The sequence below is a fragment of the Heterodontus francisci genome, chromosome 24 (genome assembly GCF_036365525.1).
Source record: "Heterodontus francisci isolate sHetFra1 chromosome 24, sHetFra1.hap1, whole genome shotgun sequence".
NCBI lineage: Eukaryota > Metazoa > Chordata > Chondrichthyes > Heterodontiformes > Heterodontidae > Heterodontus > Heterodontus francisci.
The window spans coordinates 44,300,143-44,321,313 of record NC_090394.1 but is presented as its reverse complement, the minus strand read 5'-3'; the positions used below and the strand labels follow the sequence as shown (position 1 = coordinate 44,321,313).

General features: G+C 45.1%; 1 protein-coding gene across 1 annotated transcript; it reads right to left on the bottom strand.

Moving 5' to 3' along the window:
- Positions 1–5,154: 5,154 nt before the first annotated feature.
- gnptg (N-acetylglucosamine-1-phosphate transferase subunit gamma) lies at positions 5,155–20,870 on the bottom strand. Its single transcript, XM_068056088.1, has 11 exons — positions 20,779–20,870; positions 20,379–20,433; positions 17,655–17,722; positions 17,166–17,220; positions 15,109–15,192; positions 13,994–14,087; positions 13,458–13,572; positions 12,939–13,021; positions 12,593–12,724; positions 12,128–12,209; positions 5,155–5,512 (listed from the first exon to the last, which is right to left on the bottom strand). Exons 1-11 carry the CDS (start codon positions 20,840–20,842, stop codon positions 5,421–5,423), a joined length of 924 nt encoding a protein of 307 aa, XP_067912189.1. The 5' UTR covers positions 20,843–20,870; the 3' UTR covers positions 5,155–5,420.
- Positions 20,871–21,171: the final 301 nt, after the last annotated feature.

Sequence of the window (21,171 nt, the reverse complement as noted above, 5' to 3'; positions counted from 1 at the left end):
TTGCAAATCTTTTGATTGATCACTGATATTAACACAGGTACCGCATTCCCCCCCAAAAGTGAATGTCTAGGGCCGGGATCCATTCTGGATCAAATTTCCATTGAGAAAGTTGTTGCTGAAATGGCAGTCATGGGGAATTTTACATAAATTAATCCAGCATAAAAACACAACATTAAACACCTCAGTGCACCATTAAAACCAAAGCAAAGTAGTTAATTAAAACGAACTACAGCCTATGAATAGTAAGCAACATCTGTATATTCAAATACTAAATAAAGTTGTGACATGGTGTGTGGAATGAGAAATCCTTTTATCAGCTTTAGGCATTTTAACTAAAATTACCTTTTAAATTCAGAAGTCGGCTGAACTGCAGCCTTACTACAGTTCTGATACTCTGTTAGAATGCTGTCCAATTGAATTCTCTAATTCCAAAGGAAATGTAATGAGGTCTCAGAAAACCAGGAGATTGTTTGTTTTGCTGTCATGTTTTTAGTTTTTTTTTAGTTTTAGTTTTAGATACAGCACTGAAACAGGCCCTTCTGCCCACCAAGTCTGTGCCGACCATCAACCACCCATTTATACTAATCCTACACTAATTCCATATTCCCACCACACCTGTCCCTATATTTCCCTACCACGTACCTATACTAGGGGCAATTTATAATGGCCAATTAACCTATAAACCTGCAAGTCTTTTGGCATGTGGGAGGAAACCGGAGCACCCGGAGGAAACCCACGCAGACACAGGGAGAACTTGCAAACTCCACACAGGCAGTGCCCAGAATTGAACCCGGGTCGCTGGAGCTGTGAGGCTGCGGTGCTAACCACTGCGCCGCCCTAATTCTTTCACAAATCATCAGAAATGAACTTTGTAGTTCCATGTGGAGCCGTTTACTTCTAAATGTGGACTGCTGTTGCTATTGGGGCAAAATACTCTCTATTTAAAATCCAGGGTGGGATTGAGTGGAGATACAGCTACCAAAGGAGGAGCGAGGAACATTGTGCTTTTAACAAACACAGTGCGTGAATCCAGGTAGAGAGGGTACCGTCATTAGTAGCAATGACTTGTGACGGTGCTAGCTCAAGTCTGTTCCAATCTATGTGAGCCTAGCCTCCCTTCATAAATAGGGCAGAATGCAGTGATGAATTGCTCAAACTGATCAGGATGTAAACAATAACAAACTGCATTTATATAATGCCTTTACCTTACTAGACTGTCCCCAAGGTGCTTCACAGGACTGTTAAACAGTTAGATGCTAATACTTGCACAGCAGAATCCCAGGTTAAAGCAGGCACAATGGTGATGGGAGCAATGGGAACATTTCAAACTGTTCATAGGCAAGCTTAGGTCAAGACATTTAAAATTACCACAGATCTCAAAATATTTACCACAGACAGTGGTGTCCATGTATGGACACATTACTGACTGCTGACCTTTAACGTAATAAAATGTCCCAAAGCGCTTCACAGGAGCATTATAAAACAAAGTATGACACCAAGCCACATAAGGAGATATTAGGTCAAATGACCAAAAGCCTGGTCAAAGAGGTAGGTTTTACGGAGTGTCTAAAGGAAGAAAGCGAATTAAAGGGGTCTGGGAGGGTGTTTCAGAACTTAGGGCCGAGGCAACTGAAGGCACGGACACCAATGGTGGAGTAATTAAAATCAGGGATGCACAAGAGGTCAGAATTAGAGGAGTGCAGATATTTCAGAGGGTTGTGGGACTGGAGGAGATTAGAGATAGGAAGGGGTGAGACCATGGAAGGATTTGAAAACTAGGATGAGGATTTTAAAATCGAAGATGTTTCTTGACCGGTAGTTAATTTAGGTCAGTGAGCCTGGGGTGATATGTGACCAAGACTTGGTGCAAGTTAAAAGACACGGGCAGCAGAGTTTTGGATAACCTCAGGTTTACAGAGGATAAAATGTGGGAGAACAGCCAGGAGTGTTTTGGAATAGTCAAGTCTCGAGGTAATAAAAGCAAGATTGAGGGTTTCAGCAGCAAATGAGACCGGGTGATGTTAGGGAGGTAGAAATAGACTGTTTTAGTGATAGCGCGAGTATGAGGTCAGAAGCTCATCTTGGGGTCAAATCTCAGCCTGTTGCCAAGGAGAAAGATGGAGTCAGTGGCTTGGGAATGGAGTTTGAAGCAGGGACTGAAAATGATGGCTTCAAGCTTCCCAATATTTAATTGGAAGAAATTTCTGCACATCCAACATTGGCTATCTGATAAGCAAGCTGCTAATTTAGCAACAGTGGAGGAGTCAAGCGAGGTGGTGGTGAGGTAGAGCTGGGTGTTGTTAGTGTACATTTGAAAACTAATGCTATGCCTTCGGATGATGGTGCCGAGGGGCAGCAAGTAGATGAGAATTAGGAGGGGGCCAAGGATGGATCCCTGGGAGACACCAGTGGCAATAGTGCGGGAGCAGGAAACCATTGCAAGTGATTGTCTGGCTATGATTGGATAGTTGAGAATGGATCCGGGTGAGGGGATGTAAATGCTTTGGAGGTAGTACAGACAAGGTTTACTAGACTAATATCTGGAATGGGCGGGCTGTCTTATGAGGAAATATTGGACAGGCTAGGCTTGTATTTGCTGGAATTTAGAAGAGTAAGAGGCGACTTGATTGAAACATAAAATCCTGAGGGGTCTTGACAGGGTGGATGTGGAAAGGATGTTTCCCCTTGTGGGAGAATCTAGAACTAGGGGTCACTGTTTAAAAATAAGGGGTCACCCATTTAAGACAGAGATCAGGAGAATTTCTTTCTCTAAGGGTCCTCAGTCTTTGGAATTCCCTTCCTCAAAAGGTGGTGGAAGCAGAGTCTTTGAATATTTTTAAGGCAGATAGATCCTTGATAAGCAAGGGGGTGGAAGGTGGAAATGTGGAGTAATCAGTCCAGCCACGAACTCCCAATTGCTTTCCCACCTATCTTTGTATTATCAGCAAATCTGGCTACACCCAAGTCATTAATATAGGTCCTAAATAGTTGAGGCCCCAGCACTGATCTCCATGGCATTCACTAGTTAGTTTGCCAACCTGAAAATACCCTACTTATCCCAACTGTTTCCTGTTAGCCAATTCGCTATCCATGCTCTTATCCCAAACTGCATGAGCTCTTGTTTAGTAACCTTTTATGTGGCACCATATCGAATGCCTTTTGGAAATCCAAATACACTACATCTACTTGTTCCCCTTTATCCACCCTGCTTGTTACATCCTCAAAGAACTCTAATAAATGTGTCAAACATGATTTCCCTTTCATAAAACCATGTTGATTGCAATGCCTGATTGCATTACTATTTTCTAAATGTCCTGCTGTTACTTCCTTAATAATAGATTCTAGCATTTTCCCAATGACAGTTGTTAGGATAACTGGCCTACAGTTTCCTGCTTTCTTCACCCTCCTTTCTTGAATAGAGGTGTTACATTTGCAGTTTTCCAACCCACTGTGATCTTTCTAGAATCTAGGGAATTTTGGAAAATTACAACCAATGCACCCACCATCTCTGCAGCCACTTCTCTTAAGATCCTAGGATGCAGGCCACCAGGGGATTTGTCAGCCTTCAGTCCCATTTGTTTTCCTAGTACTTTTTCTCTAGTGATAGTGATTGTTTTAAGTTCCTCCCTCCCTTTTGCCTCTTGATTTTCTACTATTCTTGGGATGCTTTTTGTGTCTTCTACTGTGAAGACAGATACAAAATACTTGTACAAGTATAATAATAATATTAATGACGGTCATTTCCTTGTTTCCTATTATTAATTCTCCAGTCTCATCCTCAAAAGGGACCAACACTTACTTTAACTACTCATTTCCTTTTTATATACTTGAAGCTTTTACTGTCTTTTTATATTTCTTGCTAGTTTACTCATTTCTCCTTATTTATTTATTTTTAAAGTCATCCTTTGCTGGATTCTAAACTTTTCCCAATCTTCTGGCCTACCACTAATCTTTGCACCATTGTATGCCTTTTCTTTCAATTTGATACCGCCCTTAACTTCGTTAGTCAGCCATGAATGGTGCATCCTTCTTTCTCAATGGAATATATCTTTGTTGAGAGTTATGAAATATCTCCTTAAATGTCTGCCACTGCTTTGCTACCATCTTACCTTTTAACCTATTTTCCCAGTTTGTTTTAGCCAATTCTGTCTTCATACCCTTGTAATTGCCTTTAGTTAAGTTTGAGAGAGGGATGATGGCAGCAGATTTAAAGGAGAGCGGGAAAACACTTGAAGAGAGAACACTGTTAACAATGTCGGCTAACATTGGGCGTCACAGGGCGCAGTGGTTAGCACCGCAGCCTCACAGCTCCAGTGACCCGGGTTCAATTCTGGGTACTGCCTGTGCGGAGTTTGCAAGTTCTCCCTGCGTGGGTTTTCGCCGGGTGCTCCGGTTTCCTCCCACAGCCAAAGACTTGCAGGTTGATAGGTAAATTGGCCATTATAAATTTCCCCTAGTATAGGTAGGGGAATTGAGGGAAGGTGGGGATGTGGTAGGAATATGGGATTAATGTAGGATTAGTATAAATGGGTGGTTGATGGTCAGCACAGACTTGGTGGGCCGAAGGGCCTGTTTCAGTGCTGTATCTCTACAACATGGTGACCAGGAGGGGATGTTGGGTGATCAGCAGTTTAGTAGGCATCAAGGGAGCAGGAGGTGGATCTTATAGGCAAGGTGAGCTCAGGCAGGGCATGAGTGTAGATAGGAGAGAAAAAAGATGCGAGTTCAGGGCTAGGGTGGGGGGAGCATTAGAAGAAGATTGGTCAGGTGGGCTAATGGAAGGGAGGGACGCAGCAGAGACAGCTGATTGGATGGTCTCGATCTTAGTGACAAAGTCGTCAATGAGATCCTAGCACTTACTGTTGGAGTATTGCGGGAGTAACATTTTACATCTGGAAATTTAGAAACAAACAACATTTATTCACCTTTCAAGATAGAAACCTTTAAGTTGGAAAAATTCAAGGACTGAAATACAATCCGTTCTGCACAGTCAGAATGGGAATAAAGTAATAAAAACAGAAAGTGCTGGAAATACTCAGGTCTGGCAGCATCCGTGGAGAGAGAAACAGAGTTAATGTTTCAGGTCTGTGACCATTCATCAGAACTGTTCTGATGAAAGGTCACAGTCTTGAAATGTTAACTCTGTTTCTCTCCCCACAGATGTTGCCAGACCTGTTGAGTATTTCCAGCACGTTCTGTTTTTATTTGATTTCCAGCATCCGCAGTATTTTGCTGTTATATGGGAATAAATGAAGACCTTTACAGAGCGAATCCCAAGTTTAAAATAAGCAGGGTTTGCGGAACCAGCAATAGAGGAATGTCTGATGGGACGAGGAGCTTTCTTCTTAATTGTTTTGAAAAGGTCATGGTGGAGAATAAAAATCCCTGCGTTGAGATCCAACTTGTCCACTGGGTACATATCACAGTGCATCGTCCCGGAGCCCCAGGTCTCCTCGCAGCTGTTTGTTCCTCGGGGTTTGGTGTCCAGTTACTGTGGCGATTTCCTCACTCACTGAGAACAAGAAATGTCATTTTAACAACACTTGTACAGGAATCAAAACCTCTCATCCACCCTCCCCGATCCTCTCTGAAACCCCTTGCCCCAGTACAGTCAGAGAAGGTGATTGAGAGAGGGGGGCGGGGCAAGTTTTATAAGGAGAGAGTAGTAGTAAGGCCAAGGGAGCTTAGGCCAGAGCAAGATTTCCAGACACTGGGGCTGCAAATGGCTCGGCTACCAGTCAAAGGAGGGAGAGGATAGACAGGAGGGCTGGAGGAGGTTGAAGGATCAGTGGAACCAGACAATGGAGAGGATTTGAATTGATGGGTGGAGGGGGTCACTGACCCCTTACACATCCTATAGAGTCATATATGGCAAAGGAGGCCATTTGGCCCATCAAGTCTGCTGGCTCTCTGCAGGGCAATCCAATTAGTCCCACTCCCTCGCTCTATCCCCGGAGCCCTGAAATTTTATTTCCTTCAAGTGCATATCCAATTTCCGTTTGAAAGCTTGATTGTCTCTGCTTCTACCACCCTCGTGGGCAGCGCGTTCCTGGTCAACACCACCCGCTGCACAAAAAAGTTCTTCCTCACATTCCCCATCTCTTACCCAAAACCATTAATCTGTGTTCCCTAGTCCTTGTACCATTAGTTAATGGGAACAGTTTTTCCTTGTCTAATTTATCTAAGCCTGCCATAATCTTGTGTACTTATAGTCATAGAGTCGTACAGCAATTCGGCCCAGCGCGTCCATGCCGACCATAATGCCTATCTATACTAATCCCACCTGCCTGCATTAATTCCATATCTCTCTATGCCTTGCTCATTCAAATACCTGTCCAGATGCCTGTTAAATGGTGCTACTGTTCCTGCCTCCACCACCTCCTCTGGCAGCTCATTCCAGATACCCACTATTCTTTGTATGAAAAATTTACCGCTTTGATCCCCTTTAAACCTCCTCCCTCTCACCTTAAATCTATGCCCTCTAGTTTTAGTCACCCCTACCATGGGAAACAGACTCTGGCTTTCTACCCTATCTCTGCCTCTCATAATTTTATATACCTCTATCATGCCCCCTCTAGGCCTCCTTCGCTCCAGGGAAAACAGACGCAGCCTATCCAATCTCTTTTTATAACTCAAGACCTCCAAACCAGGCAACATCCTTGTGAATCTTTTCTGCACCCTCTCTAGCTTAATCACATCTTTCCTGTAGTGCGGCGACCAGAACTAACCAACGTTATGTACAACTGTAACATGACGTCCCAACTCTTGTACTCAATGCGTCGACCAATGAAGGCAAGCATGCCATATGCCTTCTTCACCACCCTGTCTACCTGTGTTGCCACTTTCAGGGAACTATGTACTTGCACCCCAAGGTCTCTCTGCTCAACAACACTCCCCAGGGTCCTGCCATTCACTGTATATGTCCTGTCCTGGTTTAACTTCCCAAAATGCATCACTTCGCACTTGTCTGCGTTAAATTCCATTTGCCAATCCCTCGCCCACTTTCCCAGTTGATCTATATCCTGTTGTAACCTTAGACAACCTTCTTCACTGTCCACTATACCACCAATTTTGGTGTCATCTGCAAACTTACTAATCATGCCCCCTACATTCTCATCCAAGTCATTTATATATATGACAAACAACAGAGGGCCCAGCACCGATCCCTACGGCACACCACTGGTCACCGGCCTCCGATCTGAAAAACAACCCTCCTCTACCACCCTCTGCCTCCTGTCACCAAGCCAATTTTGTATCCAATTTGCTAGCTCACCCTGGATCCCATGTGTTCAAACCTTCCGGACCAGCCTACCATGCGGGACCTTGTCAAAGGCCTTGCTAAAGTCCATGTAGACAACGTCCACCGCCCTGCCCGCGTCAATCCTCTTGGTCACCTCCTCAAAAAACTCAAATTCGTGAGACATGAAATCCCACGTACAAAGCCATGCTGACTATCCCTAATCAGACCTTGCCTTTCCAAATGCATTTAAATCCTGTCTCTCAGAATCCCTTCCAATAACTTTCCCACCACTGATGTAAAGCTCACCGGCCTGTAGTTCCCTGGCTTATCCCTGCTGCCCTTAAATAAAGGCACAACATTAGCTATCCTCCAGTCTTCTGGTACCTCACCCGTGGCTAACGATGATAAAAAAAAATCTCTGCCAGGGCCCCAGCAATCACCTCCCTTGCTTCCCATAGCATCCGAGGATACACCTGGTCAGGCCCTGGGGATTTATCCACCTTAATTTGCTTCAATACCTCCTCCTTTGTAATGTTGATATGCTCCAGGATATCGCTGTTCCCTCCCTTGAACTCACTAGCTTCCATGACCTTCTCCACGCTAAATACAGACAAGAAGTATTCATTTAAGACCTTGCCCATTTCCCGTGGCTCCATACATAGATTACCACACTGATCCTTAAGGGGACCTACTCTCTCCCTAGCTACCCTTTTACTCTTCATATACTTATAGAATCTTTTAGGATTCTCCTTTATCTTATCTGCCAGGGAAATCTCATGGCCCCTTTTCATCCTCCTAATTTCCTTCTCAAGTGTACTCCTACATCCTTTATACTCCTCGATGGACTCGCTTGATCCCAGCTGCCTATACCTGACATATGCCTCCTCCTTTATCCTGACCAGACCCTCAATATCCCTCGTCAACCAAGGTTCCCTAAACTTGCCAGCCTTGCCCTTCAATCTAACAGGAACATGCCGGCCCTGAACTCTTCCCATCTCACTTTTAAAAGCCTCCCACTTGCCAGGTGTCCCTTTACCTGATAACAGCCTCTCCCAATCAACTTTTGAGAGTTCCAGTCTGATAGCATTGAAATTAGCCTACCCCCAATTTAGGACTTCAACTTGAGGACCAGTCCTATCCTTTTCCATAACTATCTTGAAGCTAATAGAGTTATGGTCACTGGTCCCAAAGTGTTTCCCCACTGACACATCAACCACCTGCCCAGGTGAGATGGGAAGAGTTCAGGGCCGGCACGTTCCTGTTAGATTGAAGGGCAAGACTGGCAAGTTTAGGGAACCTTGGTTGACGAGGGATATTGAGGGTCTGGTCATTTCCTAAGAGGAGGTCCAGTGTAGCCCCTTCTCTAGTAGGGCCATCCACATACTGCTTCAGAAAACTATCCTGAACACGCTTAACAAATTCTTCCCCATCTGATCCTTTAGCACTAAGGCAGTCCCAATCAATATTAGGGAAGTTAAAATCACCTACTATTACAACCCTATAATTCCTACACTTATCTGTGATTCCCCTACATATATGCTTCTCCAATTCCCTCTGACTATTGGGGGGCCTATAGTATAATCCCATCAAAGTGATGACCCCTTTCTTATTTCTAAGTTCTACCCGTATGGCCTCGCTGGACGTTCCCCCCGGGATATCCTCTCTAAGTACTGCCGTGATGTCCTCCCTAATCAATAGTGCAACTCCCCCTCCTCTCTTACCTCCACCTCTGTCATGCCGGAAGCATCGGTACCCATATTGAGTTGCCAGTCCTGCCCATCCCTCAACCACATTTCCGTAATAGCTATAATATCACAATCCCATGTACCGATCCATGCTCTGAGTTCATCTGCCTTACCTGTAAGGCTTCTTGCATTAAAGTAAGTGCAGTTTAGCCTACCAGACCTTTCACGCTCCCTGTCCTGCCCCTGCCCAGCCTACCTACTGGACTTGCTTGCTTTAACCTCTACATTTGCCTCAACTATCTCATCGGAGAGACTACTACTTTTGGTCCCATCCCCCCACCCGCCAGACTAGTTTAAAGCCTCCCGAGTAGTACTAGCAAACCTCCCCGCAAGGATATTGGTCCCCTTCCAGTTCAGATGCAACCCGTCCCTCTTGTACAGGTCACCTCTGCACCAAAAGAGATCCTAATGGTCCAAGCAGCTGAAGCCCTCCCGCCTACACCAGCTCTTCAGCCACGCATTCATTTGTCTTATCCTCCTATTCCTACCCTCACTAGCACGTGGCATAGGGAGTAATCCTGAGATTACAACCCTAAATGTCCTGCTTTTTAACCTTCTGCATAACTGCCTATATTCACTTTGCAGGACCTCATCTCTCTTGCTGCCTATGTCTTTTGTACCAATATGGACTATGACCTCTGGCTGCTCACCCTCCCCTTTCAGAATGCCCTGTGCCCATTCAGAGACATCCTTGACCCTGACACCAGGGAGACAACACAGCATCCTGGATTCTCGCTCGCGGCCACAGAAACGCCTATCTGTGCCCCTGACTATAGAGTCCCCTATCACTACCGCTCGCCTACACTTGGACCTTCTCTTCTATCAAATCTCCCCTCAATCTCCTATGCTCCAGGAAGAACAACTCCAGCTTCTCCAACCTAACCTTGTAACTAAAATCCCCCATCCCTGGAACCATTCTGGTAAATCTCCTCTGCACCCTCTCAAGGTATCTCACATCCTACCTAAAGAGTGGTGACCAGAACTGGATGCACTACTCTAGTTGGTGGCTAACCAAAGCTTTAAAAAGGTTGAGCATAACTTCCCTGCTTTTGTACTCTTTGCCTCTATTTATGAAGCCCAAGATCCCATATGCTTTGCTAACCACTTTCCCAATATATCCTGCCACCTTCATGTACCCCCAGATCCCTCTGTTCCTGCACACTCTTTAGAACTGTGCCATTAAGTCTGTATTGCCTCACCCTATTCCTTCTGCCAAAATGCATCACCTCACACTTGTCAGTATTAAATTCCATCTGCCACTTGTCTGCCCTTCTGCTAGCCTATTTATATCCTGTTGCAGGCAGTTGACATCATTCTCACTGTTTGCCACTCCTCCAAGTTTGGTATCATCGGAAAATTTTGAAATTCTACTCTGTATTCCAAGATTCAAGTCATTTGTATATAGCAAAAACAATAGTGGTCCTAGCACTGAACCTTGGGGAACACCACTGTCTATCATCCTCCAGTCTGAAAAACAACCAATTACCACAACTCGCTGTTTTCTGTCCTTAAGCCAATTTTTTATTCTATTGTACACTGACTGTCCTATTCAATGAAACTCAGTTTTGTTAACCTGACTTTTATGTGGTACTTTATCAAACGCTTTCTTAAAATCCATACGGACAATATCCACCACATTTCCTTCATCGACCTTCTCTGTTACTTCATCAAAAAATTCAATTAGATTAGTCAATCGTGATCTGCCTTTTACAAATCCTTGCTGGCTATCCTTAATTACCTTAAACCGCTCCAAGTGCCAGTTGATTTTTTCCCCTACCTTACTCACCACTGATTTAAACTAACTTGCCTGTAGTTGCTAAGACTGTACTTACAAACTTTCTTGAATAAGAGACAAGTGGCAGATGGAATATTTGCCACTGTCCAATCCTCTGACACCTCCCTCATATCTCGGGAAGATTGGAAGACTACAGCAAGCCCTTCTGCTATCTCCATCCCCACTTCCTTTAGCAACCTGGAACGTAAGCCATCCCGACCAGGTGACTAAGCATAGCCAGACTTTCCAGTATCTCCTCGCTCTCAATTTTTACCCTATCCATCGCCTCTACTCTCTCCACTTCTACCGATATTTTGTCAGATTCCTCTTCCTTAGCAAACACCGATACAAAGTACTCATTAAGTATTCTAGCCTTGCCCTGTGCCTCTAAGCATATATTACCCTCTTTGTCCCTAATAAGCCCCACTCCACCTCTTACTACCCGATTACTTACATGCCGGTAGAGATTTTTGGGTTCCCTTTTATATTGACTGCCATTCTATTTTATTACCTCTTTGCCAGTCTTAATTTCCTCTTCACCTCTGCTCTCAACTTAATGTATTTGGTCTGGTTCTCACTTGAAGAATTCATCTGACAAGCAACACACACCCTCTTTTTTTCCCATCACAATGTCTATCTCCCTCGTCATCCAAGGAGCCCTGTTTTTGGTTCCCCACCTTTCACCCTTGTTGGAATGTACCTAAAGCATCTCTTCCTTGAAGATAACCCATTATTCCATTACAGTTTTTCCTGTCAGTCTTTGGTTCCATTTTATCCTGGCTAGATCCCATCTCATTGCATTGAAATTAGCCCTCTTCCAATCTAGCCGTTCCACCTTATACTGTTCCTTGCTTTTCTGCATTACGAGTTTTAACCTTATGATACGATGATCACTCTTACCCAAGTGCTCCCCCACAGACACTTGGGCCAACTCATTTCCCAGTACCAGATCCAGCAAAGCCTCCTTTCAAGTTGGGCCATGAACATACTGATCAAGGAAGTTCTCCTGAACACATTTCAGAAATTCCTCCCCCCTCCTTTCCCTTCACTCTAACTTTATCCCAATCGATATTTGAGAAATTGAAATTCCCCAATATCACCAGTCTATAGTTCTTGCACATCTCTGTAATTTCCCTGCTTCCCTCAGCAATGCTCACAAGCCTCAACAAATGGTAAACAGCGAAGCTCAGCTTCCAGACCTTGGTATGGGTACAAGGACCCCGACCAGACTCCAGGCAGGCAACATGAATCTCAGCTCAATAACAAATATTTGGGTCACTGAGCCGCTGTGGAACTGAACCCAGCCAAGAATTGACACTTTCTGGAGAAGAGGGGGGACTTTGCAAACAGCTGAAAGATAGTACTGACCAGTTGGTACTGCGAAGGAGATGTTATGGCGGGTCAGTAAATCCTTTAGCCTCTGGACCTCTGTGGAAAGTTTATTTCGCTCCTGAATTGGGAAAGGACACGAAAGATGAGCAGAATCAGTTACATTAAACGGAACAGCAGATCCTGATAACTGCCCCTGCCCCCTCCACCGAAACTCCAGCATTTTCCATTTTTATTTTGCATTGAATGGATACAAGAGATACAGTGTTGAATCTGGTCTCATCCCTCACTGTATGCTGGCTGGAAGGTTCTGGACTATCCCCAGGAGGAGGTGCTGAAAGGCCTGAAGTAAAGTTTGGAATAAATTCTCGATCCCCACAGGGAATCAACCAAACTGCTGCTTGCATTTAATGCAATAAATCCATCGGACCCCCTCATCATATGTTCTCCAATCACACCCCCCACAACAAGCACCCTCCCATCACAACAAAAAGCCCCCATTACCTCACTGCATCTTTGCAAGGTCTCCTCTTGTGAGGGGTTTTGTTCCTCCGTCTCCTTTTGAGCCCGTTTTTCACCAGTGGTTTTCAGGTAACCCGCGTCTTCAAATATTGCTTGAAGCAACTTCTTATAACCCTGAAATACACGGAGCAGAAATGAAATTGGTCTGTGGCTGCAGTGCCCCCTTGGCTGGATAGTGACTCAGATGGTGCCCCCTGGGCTAGAGAGTGACTCAGATGGTGCCCCTACAACTGGTTATTGATCTCGGCAGTGATCAGTGGGTCTGCGAGAGACTGTTCAGCTTCTCAACATGGCCCCAGACTCAGGCTGCACCAAACACAGAACTTACTTGCTGAGTAATGAGGCCGTCGTAGAGTGACTGTTCTATCTGGTCCCATCGATTCTGTAGCTCTTCCTTCAGATTCGGGTAAACTGCAGAAATAAATAAATTTGAGCAGGAACTGTACAATCTGCCTCCCCCACCACCCCCACATACACCCTCCTGCGGCCTTCTTCCCATCCCCGCCCCCCACCCTTCCACAAACACCTCCCCAAAAAAATTCCCTTCTCCCCACATACCTCTTCTCCCTCAAACATCACCCCCCAAAAAACTCCAAAACCCCCAAACACCACCCAAAAAACACCCCAAACCTCCAATTCCACCAAAATATCTGTTCCCACTCCCGCAAACCCTGGCTGGGTCAAGACCTGTCATAGCCCCAATCATCTCCCAGGTCTTCAGTGCGTGACTCAACAGACGAAGTCATTCGGCTGCACAGGAGCTGCTATTTGTGCGGGAGCGCAGCACTCCTTCGTCTGACTGACACTACCCGTTGACTATGCGAATGACTGCACTTTCCTTACTCACCCAGTAAGGAGTGGGGGTGGCAGACCAGCGGTGTCTCAAAGCTCAGCCAGTAGATGCAGGTGTTGGGCTCAGAAACTTGGGCCAGTTTGTGGCTGGATCCACATGTTAGAAGGACCTGTGAAAAAGAGAGCTGAGTTTCACATGTTTCACAGTTTGCCAGAGTGACGCAGGATCTGGTCAGTGAGCTTATGTGACACAGACTGGAATCGCCTTGTGAGCAGTTGTGGGAAAAACAAATTCTTGCCCTCTAAATGACTCCGTGCATAAATGTGTCATCACAAAGCCCAGATCTAATCCTTGCTGTGCATTGTTAACTAATCTGAGCCAGAGAGGCAGGTGACGAGGGAGGGAAAAGAAAAAACAATCACTTGGGTTCCAGCTCCTGATTGTTCCCCATTGCCCTTTGCTGGACAGATCACGTACAAACACAGTACAAGAACAGGGCTGGGCTTAGCTCTGATGACCTTTGCAGTGGAATGACCTGCTACATCATTATCTATGTTTGCACAGGAAGAACGGCAGAGGGGAACATGTACCTTGGTCTGTCTGTTCCTGGTGCCACAGGAATCTCCTTCCTTCATCCACATTCCCACAAACGTGTTGTTCTCAATTTCCCATTCCTGCCATATTCTGCAGAACAAAAACTTCAGATTCTAATCCATCCTCCCTTAATCCTGATTCACTCCAGCATTGTTCCCTAGGTTAGGCATAAGTGTCGTCTGCACCTGAGGATTTACCCCATCCCCATCCTCACCCCCATCTCTATCAACACTCAATGAGTCTGTAGAAGAGGACAAACTAATCCAACAGATGGTTAGTGGAATTCAAACACAATTCGAATTTGGTATCCTTATATTTCCCCCCACTCCCTTCGGCCCATCGAGGCCCTTGGTGCATTTCTCATAACCTTGCATCCATTTGTTGACAAGAAACTTGTCTGTTTTTATCTTGAAACCTATTAAGGTTTCTTGTTACACCCTCCCCACCACATGCCAGTAATCTACTCCACAGACTTGACCGTGCTTTTCACAAAAAAAAAACTTCTTCCTGTATTACGTATGTTATCCTTCATTTGTAAATAAGACTCCTTGTGTCTGTACATGGTTCTGTACAGGGCAGAAGTTTTCTTAGGATTCAATGTGCTCAGAACTTGCACAATTTAAAGCACTTTCATCGTATTCTCTCTTTTCATGAGAAAAAACATCTGGGGTCATCAATCTCCCCAATCTTAGAGACTTGCTGCAGCACAGGTAGAACTCACAGGCTCACCATGGCACAGGAAGAACTCACAGGAGCTCACTGAGCACAGGGAGAGTCACACAGAGTAACCACAGTACTGGCAGAGTCACACACATGGACTGTTACAGACTGCTAACCTTGATTTCATTCAGCAGGCAGGCAAATGACAATTGATAGGATAATTTCATTACTGCTATCTGTGAATTGGGGCGAGTATTCCCCCACCCACAGGACGAAACCACTGTGCCCCCCTCTCCGCCCGCAGCCCACCCTCACTTTCCCTCTCCAGCTCCTGCTCACCCTCATTTTCTCTCTCCACCTACCACCCCCCCCAAATCTCCGCCCCTCTACTCCACCTCTTGCCCCCCCCCCCCATTTCAGACTCCCACCCCATCCCCAATGATGGACTTACCCCAGGATCCCGCTGTAAGCGTTCCAGCGTAACGTCTGCTCATGTTGTGTGATGTTGTGAAAGGGGCAAAACTCGTACTTGTACCTGCGAATAAAATAAATAAAAATAGTGTAGAAGGAGGCTATTTGGCTGATTGTGTCCATGTCAGCTCTTTTAAAGAGTTATGCAATTAGATGCACTCCCCTGCTCTTACCCCATAGCTCTATAAATTTTTCCCCTTCAAGAACAGAGAGAGTAGACAAGGTTGATGTAGTAGATAGAATATATTTAGATTTCCAAAACGCCTTCAATAAGGTACATGATAGACTGACGAATAAGTTCCGAGCATGAGGAGTCAGGGGCCAATAGCAGAATGGATAGCTAGCTGGTTGAAACACAAAAAAAAGAGAGTCGGGGTAAAGGGTATCTATTGAGAGTGACAGAAGTGGAGTCCCTCGGGGATAGTGCTGGGACCACTGTTGTTCAGAATTCATATTAATGATTTAGACTTTGGAATCAAAACACAATTCCTAAATTTACACGCACCAAATTGGAAGGGATAGTCAACAATTTGAGAGATAACATTAATAAACTTACAGACTGCACATACAATAAGGATATTTAAAATGATGAAAGGATTTGATGGAATAGACAGAGTGTTTTCATTTGTGGTGAAGAGCAAAACTAGAGGTCATCACTATATGGGCGGCACAGTGGCGTAGTGGTTAGCACCGCAGCCTCACAGCTCCAGCGACCCGGGTTCAATTCTGGGTACTGCCTGTGTGGAGTTTGCAAGTTCTCCCTGTGTCTGCGTGGGTTTCCTCCGGGTGCTCCGGTTTCCTCCCACATGCCAAAGACTTGCAGGTTAATAGGTAAACTGGCCCTTATAAATTGCCCCTAGTATAGGTAGGTGGTAGGGAAATATAGGGACAGGTGGGGATGTGGTAGGAATATGGAATTAACGTAGGATTAGTATAAATGGGTGGTTGATGGTCGGCACAGACTCGGTGGGCCGAAGGGCCTGTTTCAGTGCTGTATCTCTAAATCAAATCAAAAAAAATCTAAATCAAATCAATATAAGATGATCATCAAGAAACCAAGCAGGATATTCAAGAGAGACTTCTTTATCCAGAGAGCGACAAGAATGTGTAATTCATTACGATAGGGAGTAGTTGAGGTGAATAGCATAGATCCATTCATGGGGACACTAGAAAAGTAGATGAGGGAGAAGGGATTAGTAGGTTATGTTGATAGTTAAATGAGGAAGTATGGGAGGAGGCTTGAGTGGAGCATGAATGCCAGCAGGGACTGGTTGCATCAAACGGCCTGTTTCTGTGCTGTCTATTCTGTATTTATCCAATTCCCTTTTAAAAGTTACCATTGAATCTACCTTCACCACCTTTCAGGCAGCGCATTCCAGATCACAACAATTCACTGCATAAAAATATTTCTTCTCATTTCATCGCTGCTTCTTTATGCCAATCACCTTAAATCTGTGTCTTCTGGTTAATGACCCTCCTGCCATTGAAAACAATTTCTCCTTATTTACTCTGTTAAAACCCTTCATGATTTTGGACACCTCTATCAATCTCCTCTTATCTTCTAAGAAACAACCCCCAGTTTAAAGAGGCTTTTTTGCCTACAGTTGGTAACAGTGTCTCACAGCACTGCCTATTACCCGGAGCCTTCCTTCAGTTTTGTTATTTAATCTCTCCTGCTTTCTGCCCTATCACATGCTTTCTCTTTTGTTCTCTTCCCCACCAAACCCCCCCCCCTCCTTCACTTGCTTAAAACCTAATTCTTTTCTAACCTTTGCTAGATCTGATGAAAGGTCACAGACCTGAAATGTTAACTCTGCTTCTCTCTCCACAGATGCTGCCTGACCTGCTGAGTATTCCCAGCACTTTGTTTTTACTTCAGATTTCCATATGCAGTATTTTGCTTTTATGTACATATACAATTTCCCTTAGAAATTAGAGATTCCATCATCATTAAAAATCTTTTACACAAAATGCCAGTTAAACAGACCAAACACCTGTTTATATTTATTACAATCAGTAAAATTAATTGATACTCACGCAGACTCAGTCATACTGAAACATTTCCCAGCAAGTCTGTGCAGATGAGCAGGGCCTGGAATAAAAAAAGCAGAACAAATCCCTAACTTTGTGTGCTATACACCACAACAGTCACTCACTCATCAACCCCTCTCTTTGGCAAAGTCACTCTCTCAGCCCTTCTCCTGGGAACACTCACCCATCCGTCAGTTCCCTCCTCCAGACGATACATATATGTACCAGTCCCCTCCCCCAGGTGGAGCCATATAAGTATCAGTCCCTCCACCATGCAGAGCCATATACATACTAGTCCCTCCCCTAGCCGGGGGACAGTCGCCCACCCAGCCCCTCCCCGGGCAGGCATAGTCACTCGCCCACCCCCTTCCCTGGGCAGGGACAGTTACTTGCCCACCCCCTCCCCTGGGCAGGGACAGTCGCTTGCCCAGCCCCTCCTCTGGACGCGGTGAGGAGACAGGTTTGGGAGGGGAGCCTCCCATCAGTATTCTTTACCTGAAATCGCAGCAGGGCTGATTTTTGGTTGAAGTCTGTTTACTTGGGACAGGAAAGGATTATTTAGCCTGAAACAGAAATAGTTGAAATTTATTTTAAACATTTTTTTTGGAGGGTGGTAGGGGGGGTGGGGGGGGTTGGGGCAGGGCCTCATATTTATATTTTGTCTCTTCATGTTTCCCAAATATATTTCAGCAGAGAAGGACCCTTGTCCCAGGCTTCTCCCAATAGTGGCCTTCCAGGCTTGAGGTCAATGTTCCCTGTAATTTTTTGTTTGGAGTGTATGAGTGAATTATTTAAGGGTGCGGCCCCTTTAATTTTTCTTGCACAGCTGCGCAGGCACAGTAACTTAAAAGGGCCAGCGCGGGGACTTTCGGGTTGCTGTGTGGCTTACAGGGAACTTTGACGGGGTGATGGAGCAGGGTAAAGCTCACTCCCATTGCTTCTTAGGACCATAGGAAAACTACAGCACAGAAGGAGGCCCTTCAGCCCGTCATGTCCGTGCAGAGTCATAGATCATATCAGTCTCATACACCTGATGGATCAGAGATCGATTCCATCCCTTGGCCACACAAACCAGGAAGGTCCAAGGCTTCATCCTGAGTCTGTGCACAATTAGCCAATCCAAGACGGGACAATGACTGGCCACAGTGTCATAGTACTCAGGCAGGCTCATACCCACTCCCGATCAGTGGAAATATCAGTGTGTGGAGGTCAGAGCACCAAGTCACCAGTCAGGGACATAGGAGCAAGAGTCGGCCATTCAGCCCCTTGAACCTGTTCTGCTGCCATTCAATGAGATCATAGCTGATCTGCGACTTAACTCCATCCACTCGCCTTTTCCCCATATTCCTTAACACCTTTGGTTAACAAAATTTTAAATCTGAGATTGGTAGATTTAACAATTGATTTAGCATCAACTGCCATTTGCGGATGAGAGTTCAAACTTCTACCACCCTTTGTGTGTAAAAGTGTTTCCTAATTTCACTTCTGAAAGATATGGCTCTAATTTTTAGACTATGACTCCTAATCCTAGACTCCCCCAACAGCAGATATAGTTTCTATCTACCCTATCTGTTCCCCTTAATATCTTGAAAACTTCTATCAAATCACCCCTTAACATTCTAAATTAAATTCCAGAGAATACAACACTAGGTTGTATGACCTCGCCTCATAATTTAGCTCAGAGTCCAGGTGGTATTCTGGTCAATTTATGCTACACTCCCTTCAAAGCCAATATATTCTTCCAGTGTGGTGCCCATAATTGCTCACAATACTTCAAGTGTGGTCTAACCAGGGATTTCAAGAGCCTGTCATCTATTCCCTGGTATTCGAGTCCTCTAAAGCCCAGTAGTCCATTAGCCTTTTTGATTATTTTCTGTATTTGTTCATAACACTTTAATGATCTGTGTACTTGGACCGTCACTGTGTTTTGCTTTTCTCCATTTAGAAAGGACACTGTTCTATATTTTTTTTAGGTCCAAAATGGATGATGTCAGTTGCCTACACTGAAATCCATTTGCCAGTTTTCTCCATTCACAATCTATTAATACATCTTGGTAATTTTATATTTCCATCTACAATGCTCCTTATGTTTGTGTTATCAGCAAACTTGGATATGTGGCTTTATATTCTAAGTTGTCAATGAATACCATGTGAATAATTGAGGGCTCAACACAAATCCTGGCGAGACACCACAAGTCACATCCTGCCAATTAAAATACTGGACCATTTTCCCTACTCTCTGCCACTCAGCGAATTTCCTAACCAGGTCAATAAACGTCCATTAATTCCATGAATTGCAACTTTAGCCAAGTGTCTTTTGAGGGACTTTATCAAATGCCTCTAAGTCTGTGTAAATAACATCCATAGAAAATCCAACTACTTTAGTCACCTCTTCAAAAAATTTAATTAGGCTCATCAGGCATGACCTACCCTTTAAAAATCCATGTTGGCTTTCTCAATCAGCTGAAAATTTTCAAGCTGTTCAGTCACTCTATCCTTAATTATAGTTGCTAATAATTTTCTGACAACAGATGTGAGGCTAACTGGTCTATAATTCCCTGGTTTCCCTCTGTCACCTTTCTTAAACTTGACTTGATAGAGGTATTCAAAATCATGAGGGGTCTGGACAGTGTAGAGAGAGAGAGAAACTGTTCCCACTTGTGAAAGAATCAAGGACAGATTTAAAGTAATTGGTAAGAAAGCAAAAGCGACATGAGGAAAAACTTTTTCACACAGTGAGTAGTTAAGGTCTGGAATGCACTGCCTGAGAGTGCGGTGCGGGCAGGTTCAATCAAGACATTCAAAAGGGAATTAAACTGTTATCTGAAAAGGGAGAACGTGGAGGGTTGTGGGGAGAAGGTGGGGAAATGGCACTAGATGAATTGCAGACACAATGGGCCAAATGGCCTCCTTATGTGCTGTAATAATTCTGTGCAATAACAAAGTGACATGTCAAGGTTACAATTTAAAGGAATGCTTCCCGAATCAAGAGAACTTTAGCCATAGTTAGGCCATGTTCAATGTTCTCACCTACTTCCTTTAAAATCCTGGGATGGAAACCATCTGGTTTTGTCACTCTTTAGTGCCATTAGAACACCAGGACACCAGGTAAGGGACCCCAGGGCACCGAGTCAGGGAAGAAATTTAGAGACAAATAGCCCCCTGCTCTTCTCTGCTGCCCTGAACCTCTAAGTTGAGGTCGTGTTTGTATTTATTTACCCGTAGGTGTTCGGCTCTTCCACAATTTTCATCTTACCAGCTGAGACGATGAGAACTATAAAAGAAGCAAAATTAAAATCCGTTAGTATCTGAAAAGCCAGAGTTGCGATACTAAGTAAAAGAACTCAAAGCAGCGCCTGTCCAGTGTGGGCCTGAACCAAGCGGGGCAGGATCACTGCCAGGTTAGTTCATTTTAGCGGAGTCAGGGGCCAAAACTGCTCTTGCTGTCCCCGAGGTGGAGAAGGTTAACGGCCTGTATTCCTGCTCCAGCCGCTGGTCAGTGTGGCGGGACCAGGCTCAGCTCTCTCGCTCCCGTCCCAGTCAGCAACCTATTTGGCCAGGGTGGGCCTGGTCCCGACCCACTGGACGGCAGCAGACTCCGGCAACGGCTGCTCCTCACCCGGCAGCCAGAATAATTGCAGCCCCAAGCCGCCCATTGCCATGACGACCGCTGGACCCAGCATCTGGATAACGCTAACCGGAAACGGGGCAGCCCCGCGGCTTTCTGGGTAAAAATAATCCTTCGTTTCGCGGACAATTGTCATTAATCGGGCGGTCAGAAAAATAAACCCAAAAGCGGACTGGGGCTGAGCGGAGCCCGAAGCGTCAGTCCCTCTCCGGGGGTCAGTCCCTGTTTTAGGCATTCAGTTCCTGATCAAGGGTCCAGTCGAGGGTCAGTCCCTGTTTTAGAGGCAGGTTCAGTCCTTGTTTGGAGTCCGATCCCGATCCAGGGTCAGTCCAGGTCAACTCCCTGTCTGGGGGTGGGGGGGTGGGGGTGCAATTAGGAAGCAAA